General features: G+C 46.0%; 1 protein-coding gene across 1 annotated transcript in view; it reads left to right on the forward strand.

Moving 5' to 3' along the window:
• The first annotated feature begins 5,835 nt into the window (after nucleotides 1–5,835).
• DOCK1 (dedicator of cytokinesis 1) overlaps nucleotides 5,836–10,216 on the forward strand; it is a 462,145-nt gene continuing 457,764 nt past the window's right edge. Inside the window, exon 1 of the mRNA XM_077762917.1 lies at nucleotides 5,836–6,397. Coding sequence (XP_077619043.1) covers nucleotides 5,836–6,397 — 562 coding nt within the window. The remainder of the gene's footprint in view (nucleotides 6,398–10,216) is intronic.

The raw sequence follows: 10,216 nt of genomic DNA on the forward strand, positions 1-10,216 counted from the left end.
TTTCCTTTTATTCTTTACATCTTTTAAAGTTATCATGGTAAAATACACAATCACCCAAATTTACCGTTTTTCCCATTTTAAGTTGTGCAGCTCTGGCGTTCAGTACGCTCATCTGCTTGTGCAACCGTTCCCAGAACTTTCCTGTCTTCCCCCCGTGAAACTCTCTACTCATTCAATACTAATGTCCNCCTGTGGGATCTGGCTGTGGCTGATTTGACTTAGCGTGATGCCCTCCAGTTTCATCCATGGTCTAGAGGGTGCCAGAATTTCCTTCCTTTTTCCTTTAAATTTTTAAAAAATGTTTATTACTTATTTTCGAGAGCGAGAGAGACAGAGCACAAGTGGGGGAGGGGCAGAGAGAGGTGGAGACGCAGAATGAGAAGCAGGATCCAGGCCCTGAACTGTCAGCACAGAGCCTGACACGGGGCTCGAACTCATGAACTGTGAGATCATGACCTGAGCTGAAATCAAGAGTCTGACGTTGACCGACTGTGCCACCCAGGCACCCTCCCCACTTCTTGTTTCTTAATAATAGTCCTCCAACAACTGTGAAGTGCTATCTTATTGTCGTTTTTGACTTGGCGAGTGGTGTTCAGCATCTTTTCATGTGCCTGTTGGCCATTTGTAGATTTTTGTTGAAGACGTGTGTGGTCAGGTCCTTTGCTCATTTTTATTTATTTTTTTTATTTTTATTTTTTTAAAATGTTTTATTTATTTTTGAGAGAGATAGAGAGACAGTGTGAGCAGGGGAGAGTCAGAGAGAGAGGGAGTCACAGACTGAAACAGGCTCCAGGCTCTGAGCTGACAGTCAGCACAGAGCCCGACGCGGGGCTCGAACCCACGAACCGCGAGATCATGACCTAAGCGAAAGTCGGACGCTTAACCGACTAAGCCACCCAGGTGCCCCTCTTTGCTCATTTTTAAACTGTGTTGTTTGTTTTTTTTTGTAATAGTTGTTGAACTGTAGGACTTCCTTATGTATTTTGATGATCAGTTCCTTATCAGATATGATTTATACATATTTTCTCCCCTTCTGTGGGCTGCCTTTTCACTCTGTTGATAGTTTCCCTTGATGGAAAGACCATTAACAATTTGATGAAGTCCAACATCTATTTTGTCTTTTGTTACTTGTGCTTCTGGCGTCATGTCCCAGAGATCATTGTGATGTCCAGTGCCACGAAGTTTTACTCTTATGTTTCCTTCTAAGAGTTAGTTGTAGCTTTTGTGTTTAGGTCTTTTGTCTGTTTTGAATGAATTTTTGTGAATGATTCTTCCTTCTTTTATATTCAGGTGCCCACTTTGTCCAACACTATTTGTTGGAAAAACTGTCCTTTCCCCACTGACTGGTTTTGGACTCTGGACAAAATAATTTGACCCATATATGGAGTTTATATCTGGGCTGTTGTATTCTTTTGGTGCATATGTCTGTATATACCACACAGTTTTGATCACTGTAGCTTTGAAACCAGAAAGTATGAGGCCGTCAACTTTGTTGCTTCTCAAAATGTTTTGGCTCTTTGAAGCCCCTTGGCATGGTTCTAGTTCTGTAAAAGTGTCTTTAGAATTTTGATGGGTATTGAACTTCACCTGTAGATCTCTTTGGGTAGCATTGAGATCTTAACAGTATTAAGTTTTCCAGTCCATGAACATGGGATGACTATCCATTCGTTTAAGTTCTTTAATTTCTTTCAGCAGTGTTTTGAGGTTTTCAGTGTGCAAGTCTTTCGCCTCCTTGGTTCAGTTTATTCCTAAGTATTTTATTGTTTTTGTTCATTGTTATCTTTAAAAAATATGAGAGACATTTGTAGTAGAATCTTTATTATTTTTATTATTTATTTATTTAATATAATTTATTGTCAAATTGGCTTAGATACAACACCCAGTGCTCATCCCAACAAGTGCCCTCCTCAATGCCCATCACCCATTTTCCCCTCTTCCCTGCCCCCCCATCAACCCTCAGTTTGTTCTCTGTATTTAAGAGTCTTTTATGGTTTGCCTCCTTCCATCTCTGTTTGTAACTATTTTTTCCCCTTCCCCTCCCCCACGGTCTTCCATTAAGTTTCTCAGGATCCACATATGAGTGAATACATATGATATCTGTCTTTTTCTGACTGACTTATTTCACTTAGCATACTATCTAGTAACATCTAGGCGCCCCTCTAGTAACATCTTCAGAACCAGGATCTAATAATCTTTTTTCCATCTTCTCTCCTTTCCTCTTCCTTTTCCTCCCTCCCTCCCTCCCTTCTTCCCTCCCTCTCCACATTCCATCCAGTTCCATCCACATTGCTGCAAATGGCATGATTTCATTCTTTCTCATTGCCAAATAGTAGTATTCCCTTGAATATATAATCCGTATCTTCTTTATCCATTCATCAGTTGATGGGCACTTGGGCTCTTTCCATAATTTGGCTATTATTGAAAGCCCTGCTATAAACATTGGGGTGCATGTGCCCCTATGAATCAGCATTCCTGTATCCTGTGGGTAAATTCCTAGAAGTGCTATTGCTGGGTTGTAGGGTAGTTGTATTTTTAATTTTTTGAGGAACTTCCACCCTGTTTTCCAGAGCGGCTGCACCAGTTTGTATTACCACCATGAGGGCAAGAAGGTTCCTGTTTTTCCACATCCTCTCCAGCATCTATAGTTTCCTGATTTGTTCATTTTAGGCACCCTGACCAGTGTCAGGTGGTATCTCATTGTAGCTTTGATTTGTGTTTCCCTGATGATGAGTGACGTTGAGTATCGTTTCATGGGTCTGTTGGCCATCTGGATGTCTTCTTTGGAAAAGTGTCTATTCATGAGAGAGGGGGAGAGAGTGAGTGGGGGAAAGGTGTGGGGGAGGGTAGTGAGAGAGAGAGAGAGAGAGAGAGAGAGTCTTAAGCATACTCCATGTTCAATGTGGAGCCCAATGCAGGGTTTGATCCCGTGATCCTGGGATTATGACCTGAGCCTAAATCAAGAGTTAGATGCTCAGCCAACTGAGCCACCCGGGCGCCCCTCTAGTAACATCTTCAGACCCAGGATCTAATAATCTTTTTTCCATCTTTTCTCCGTTCCTGTTCCTTTTCCTCCCTCCCTCCCTCCCTTCTTCCCTCCCTCTCTCGCTTCCTCTCTCCCTTCCTTCCATCCATCCATCCATTCATTTTAAAGGTCCTGCTGTGTGCCAGGTGCTGCTAGGTGCTTGGGAAGATTGAAACTGTGGGCAGAAGCAGTGCTCTGATTCAGTATGGCTCAGGGCTCTGGGATGGACGCTGAGTGTTATGCCTCCAGATCAGAGAGGGAGAAGGACTGGGTTCTGGGCCATGGAAGCTAGTAATAGTGTGGCTGCTAGTCTCTTTCTAGAGACAGAATTTAGGAAACCCAGCCTCCGGCTCCAATACAGAGTGGAGATGCGGGACTGGGCTCTGTCCAGAGTGACGTTCAAAGGGTATGTGTATATAATGTTCTGATTCTTTCTGCATCGTATTTTCTGAAGGGGTCCAGTGTGTGAAAGAGCTGTTTCTTAGAGGACCAGGCCCTGAGGTGGCTGGTTCCTAGTGCGTCTCTCCAACGCCAGCCCCAGGTCAGCACTAGAGCAGAGCAGGAGCCCTTGAGAGTCTTGGGAAATACTGAGTGTATGTGTTTGGCATGGACTAGACAGCAGATGGATGGCCCTATAGGATGGAGCCCTGCAGCAGACAGGGCCCTTGCCCTGCCTCCTTAAGGACATGGTCTGCACCCCCCCACCCCCCCCAGCCCTGAGAAGATGCAATGCTGTGGAACATTTTTTCCCAACTGAAGGCAAGACAAAGGGAATGAGATCACAAACAGAGCAATTAATTTTCACAAATTGACTTTTTAAAGGAATTAATTAACTTTTAAATTGCTACTTGAAATCCTTAAGTCATATTTCAAGGGGACAGTGTGTGGGTTAGAAACAGCTGAGCAGATTTTAAGAAGTAATGTGTGGTCAGGCCCATATCTCTGATGCTTTACGGAGGCTTTGAACCTGCGCACTGATGGCGAGTTATCTCATTTGATGGAAGAGATCCAAAACAGAGATAGGAAGTCTAATGTTGTGTCTCTCTTTCTTATTGATTGAATAAGTCTCAGGCTCCTAGATCTTTCTGCAGAGGGCAGAGTCGTTTTGAAGAAGAGGAAGGAACACGTGATACAGTTTTTGCTTTTGCTCGGAGGCAGACCATGCAAGAAGGAATATTTGGTGATCTGGTTTAATTCTGTAAATTTTTATTGAGTGCCTGCAAGGCATGGTGTTGACTACTGTGGGAAATCCAGTGATTAATAAATGTTTACTTCCTTCAAGGAAATCTGGTCTGAAGGGAGAGACAGATACTTAGATAAGCACTCTTACAAGGCCATGGGATGTCAGCTTATAGAAAAAAGTTGTGGAGCAAGCAATTAATTCAGTTATGCACATACCTTTTCTTGAGCAGAGGAGAAATTCAGAATTCAGAAAGGATCCGGAGAAGGGTGTGAAATGAAAAATGCACTTGTAGACAAGGGGCCTTCAGAAGTGGAGAGAGGAAGGCATTTCTAGAGGCAGAGCTTTTGGAAGGCTTGGGGGCCGGAGACAACTGGAGGGGTGGGGGTGGGGGGTAGATGAGATTGGAAAGCTGAGTTCAAGTCCCACCCCACAGGGCTTTGAATGCTATACTGGAAACTTTACCCATTATTTGCAAAGCCAGGGGAAATAGTACAATTTTTTTGGGATAAGATTTCAGGAAGGTAACTGGGGATAGAGAGAAGAGAGAGCTTATACAAGGAGATCAGCAAAAATATTATTTTTCATTGCAGTGAGAGGTGGGGAAGGCTTGGGTGAGGCAGTGGTTGGTGATGGGGACACTCTGGAAGGGACGCCATGGGTTCCCAGGGGCTGTCGTCAACTCCCTGCGCCACCTTGAGCAAGTTACAACTCCTCTGTAGGATATCGTGTTTTCATCTGTTAAATTGGTTGATGGGCTACTGTAGTTTCTTTCCTCATGTCAGAGTAGTCATGTTGGCATTTTTTGCTTTTCCATGAATAGAAGTTCCATTTCCTCAAATGCGTTTTCTGTACCAATTGGGATGGTCTTATGATTTCTCATATTTTATCCTGTTAATGTGGTGAATTACCTTGACTGGTGTTTGGATGTCATAGCATCACCCCAGCCTTGCATTCCTGGAACTACCTCAACTTGAGTTCTTCATTGTAAGGAATGAGATTAGTGTGATGCTATAGACATTGGTGGACTTTACTTATTTTATTTTTTATTTTTAAAAAATTTTAATGTTTATTTTTGAGAGAGAGAGAGAGAGAGGAAGCAAGGAGGGGCAGAGAGAGAGGGAGACACAGAATCCGAAGCAGACCCCAGGCTCTGAGCCGTCGGCAGGCTCCAAGCTGCCAGCATAGAACCTGATGCAGGGCTCGAACTCATGAACTGTGAGATTATGACCTGAGCCAAAATCAGATGCTCACCCAACTGACCCATCCAGGTGCCCCAAGACATTGGTGGACTTTAGAAATGTGTAGGCATGTTTGCCTGTCAGGGAAATCCAGGTTGGGTGTTTGCTTTGGGGGAGCTACCAGAGGGTGGTCTGAGGCCTAGGGAGGGCTGTGGTGGACCCTGGCCAAGGATTGAGGAAGGGGTCTATGCAAGGGGTTGGCACTGAGGCCCTTCATTCAGGCTGACCTTGGCCGTACCTCCCCTCCAGTGGCTGACTCCAAGCTGCTATAAACCTGGTGAAGGAAATGGAAAAAATTCTGTATCCACCGTCATAGGACTGTTATGAGGGTTGAATCAGTCTGAACATGTGAAGCTCTGTCCACTGCCTAGCCCACAGAATATAAGCAGTAAATGTCGGCTAGTGTCTTCACCACCACCGTCACCGCTACCGCCACTGCCGCTGCCATCACCACTGTCCCAACCTCCAGCATCACCATTATCGCCACCACCGTCCCCACCACCATCGTCATCGTCACCACCACCACAGCCGTCCCCACCACCGTCCCCACCTCCGTCAATGCCACTGTCAGCGCCACTGTCACCACCACCACTACCACTGCTGCTGTTACCACTGTCTCCGCCTCCATCACCAATGTCACCACCACCGCAGCCATCACCACCACTGTCATCACCACCGTCCCCACTTCTGTCGTCACCGTTATCACCACCACCGTCCCTACCGCCATCACCACCACCGCCATCACCATCGCCACTGTCCCCACTGCCATCACCATTGTCACTGTCACCACTACCACTCCCACCATCACCATCAACACCATTGCCCCCGCAGCCATCATCACTGTCATCACCACCACCATGTCACCACCATTACCGTCACCACCAACGGCTACCACCATTGCCGTAGTCCTCATTATCATCATCAGCCAGGGCATCCCGGTATTACACCGCCATCGTCAGGGGCAGCTTCAGCTCTAGCGCCTGTGACATTAATAATACAGGTGCAAGTGGAAGTCCTCTTCCCTCACCCGAAGCCACAGTTCTTTCCCTACATCCTCCGGCAGCAATTTGTAGGGTCATTAGGAGACTGAGCAGAGGTGATGGCTTGGCCGTTTCACGCCTCTGGTTCACATAAGCTAAGTGAGGCACAGACTGGGGTGTTAGTTTTTTGTTTTGGGGAAAAAGATCCATGTTCCTCACTCTGGGCCGCTGCCAACTCTTCCAGAAAAAGAATAAACACCATTCTGGGAAAGGACCTTTGTGCTAGGTTCATCTCTGCATCTTTTTTACTTCCCTTTTCGCACGGGCAGCGTGGCCAGCTGCAGTCCAGGGTTGAGAAAGCCAGCTGAATGCGCACATGTGCCCAGCGATCCCGCCTTTCGCCAGGCTATTCAAAAAGGCAAATGGGTTTGAGGAGGAGCCATATATTAAGCATCCAGCCCACCAGCCAGATGGAGGTGAACCCAAAGATGTGAATGGACATGGGTTGACTGTATTCTGTCGTGGAGCTATTTCTGGATCCTAGCAGATCAGAAAAATAAAGAAGACAAATGGGCAGCTTGCAGAGAGGCTGCCTTCCTTGTGTTTGTATCAGGTAAAGACATTTTAAACCCAGATGTCATCTGTCATCATCATCTTAATAAAAGAGAAGATGTTTCTGCTCTTTCCCTTCCTGTTCTCACCCCCCCATCGAGGGACAGCTTTGAAGGGTCAGATCACCAGCTTTAGGAATAGTGTCTTACATTGAATCCTTCTGGGTTTGTTAAGAAAAAATTCATTGCCTTGTCTTCATTGTCCTCTTTCCCAAGAATTGGGGAGCATCAGCCACGGACGGACTGGTCAGCTTCAGACGCCCGCGGTCGGGAGCCTGCGCCAGCACTCCTTCAGCAGTAAATAAATGATCCTGAAAACACTCCTTTCGTGTTGTCATTCATGTAGCTCCCGGTATGTTTCCTATGGCCGCTGTACCCAGCGAGCATCAGCTCAGCCGCTTAGCCCGACACCTCCTTAGGATGTTACAGCTCTGGAGGGCAGGGTCCTAAAATCGATGTGTGGGCTGTGTTCCTTCTGGAGGCTTGAGGGGGGAGTCCACTTCCGTGCCTTTTCTGGCTGCTGGGGGCCACCTGCCTTCCAGGGGGTGCGGCTCCTTCCTTGAAAGACTCCGACCTTCGCTGCATCCTGTCTTCTGACTCTCACCCTCCTGCCTCCACCGTCTGATTCTCTTGGCCTCACAGTGGATAATCTAGGATTAGCATCCCCGTTGGAGATCCTCACCTTTGATGCCCCTGCAGGGCGCCCTTTGCCATGTAAGGTAACATCCTTATAGGTGCCAGGAACTCAGATGTTGAAGTCTTGGGTGGGGGGAGGGGGCCTCATTTCATCCACCACACTTCCCCCTCCCTCCCACTCCCTTGGTCAATAGTCTTATATAGTTAAGTCTTTTAATTTGCCTTTAAATATGGGATTGTTTATGCTGTGATACTAAGAACAAAGGGCCAGGGGGCTGGGCAGTCACTGTGCTGGTCCTAGCTCTGTCCTGTCATTTGGGGCCACAGGCATGAACACTCAGAGGTCCTCTTCCCCTTCTATAAAATCTGGGTCTTTAGGGGGGCGCCTGGGTGTCTCAGTTGGCTAAGCATCTGACTTCGGCTCAGGTCATGATCTTGCAGTTCATGGATTCAGGCCCCACATCGGGCTCTGTGCTGACAGCTCAGAGCCTGGAGCCTGCTTCAGATTCTGTGTCTCCCCCTCTCTCTGCCCCTCCCCTGCTCACACTCTGTGTGTCTCTCTCAAAAATAAATAAACATTAAAAAATTTTAAAAAAAAATCAGGGGTCTTTAAGGTCCCTTTCATCGTTAAATTTGAAGTTTCTTTTCTCACAACTGCTTTTGTCTGCCTGCTTCAGGCATGGGGGGGAGGGGGGCAGATGCCTAAAGATTTTTGCATGTGTTGCCTTACAAATTCACTTGGGCCTGAATGTGTTTATAGTGGATGTGTTCACTGTATTTTATTTTTATTATTTTTGATGTGTTTATTTTTTCCACGACTTCAACAGAATAGACATGCTGGCAGGGATGCTGTTAAGAGCCGTGAAAAATGGATTTATGGCTCCTAAAGGCTTAGGAATACGGAAAGTCTGGGCATATGCTCTGAGCTTCCTTTACCTAATGCAGTTATTTCTCGTTAAGATTCACCATAAAATGCTAAATAAACTTAATAACTACTAATAACCATTTATGTCAGTTGAGGACATTTAAATTTTATGAATTTTGGTAGAAATATAGGAAAATGCCTGCGGACGTGGAATTTTCTACACGTATATGGTTCTTGATGCTTTAGGGTTTTTGTGATCATATGTTCGCCTGCTCACTTTTGTTTTTAAAAAGGATTCTGGTAGTGATAGAAGTCTGTATTGCAGTAAAAACAAAATACTCCCAACCCAACCACCATAAGAGCCTTTATCATTCGTAGCAAGTGTGCACGGCATGACACCCGGTGTTCAAATCCCCAGATCCACCAGTGGCATTCTTTTCTTTAAGACCCCAAATACACACGTAATCCTATGAGGTGTGGATTTCCAGAGCCTTATTTTATGGGGAAAGCTGAATATGGAGAAGGTAGGTCATTTGCGAGAGGTCACCTGGGTGTTCAGGGGTAGAAGTGTTACTCTGTGCATTTCGCCTGGCTCCAGGGACCGTGGATGGGAAAACCCGGCAGGCTGCCTGGACCTACCTGGCTTTGCCAGTGACAGGTAGCTCGGGGATGGAGCAGACCGCAAGAAGTGTGCTGTGGCGGGGACATCTGGAGAGGGGATCGAGAGAGAAGCATACCAAGCCTAGCTTTCTGGAAGGGGTGCACCTGGTGAGAAGACTCCGTTGGTGGCAGGGAGGGTAGGTTGGTCCACAGAGGTGTGGGGCAGGCTGGCTTCTGGCTTTCGGGGCGAGGCAGGGACAGGAACCCTTCTGGGGTCCCTCCTGTATGTGGCTGGAGGAAGGAGAGGTGAGGTGGTCAGGTGGTGGAGGACCTACCATACTTGCCAGAGTTTGCACATGATGTGACCAGGGAGAATTTTACAGATGGATGCAGGGAAATATCACACGAGAAAAGCCTGGTCTGGCAGAGAGTTCAGGATGGATGGGTGAGAAATTGACCAGGAGTTTGATGCATGTTTTACATTTAGGCTGCTATGTTTTCAGGTAGGAACCATTGGAAAGGAGAAACATCACTGTATCACTGTAATTCCTTTCCTTCCTCCCTTCCTCCCTCCCTCCCTCCCTCCCTTCCTTCCTTCCTTCTTTCCTGTGGCTGGAAGTTTATACCTCTTAATTCTACCTGTTTCAACCATCCTGCATCTAACTCCTCTCTGGCAACCACCAGTTTGTTCTCTGTATTGGTCTATTTTTTAGTTTTTTCTTGTCCACCAGTTTGTTCTCTGTATTGGTCTATTTTTTAGTTTTTTCTTGTCCACCAGTTTGTTCTCTGTATTGGTCTATTTTTTAGTTTTTTCTTGTCCACCAGTTTGTTCTCTGTATTGGTCTATTTTTTAGTTTTTTCTTGTAGATTCAACATATAAGTGAAATAATATGGTATTTGTCTTTGTCTGACTTCTTTCACTTAGCATAATACCCTATGGGTCCATCCACGTTGTTGAAAATGGCTGGGTGTCATTCTTTTTTTATGGATGAGCAACATTCCATTGTATGTCTTCTTTATCCATTCATCTGTCGTTGGGCATTTGGGTTCTTCCAGATCTTGGCTATTGCATTTTTTTTTT

This window comes from Crocuta crocuta, unplaced genomic scaffold, assembly GCF_008692635.1.
Source record: "Crocuta crocuta isolate KB4526 unplaced genomic scaffold, BGI_CrCroc_1.0 scaffold466, whole genome shotgun sequence".
Classification (NCBI taxonomy): domain Eukaryota; kingdom Metazoa; phylum Chordata; class Mammalia; order Carnivora; family Hyaenidae; genus Crocuta; species Crocuta crocuta.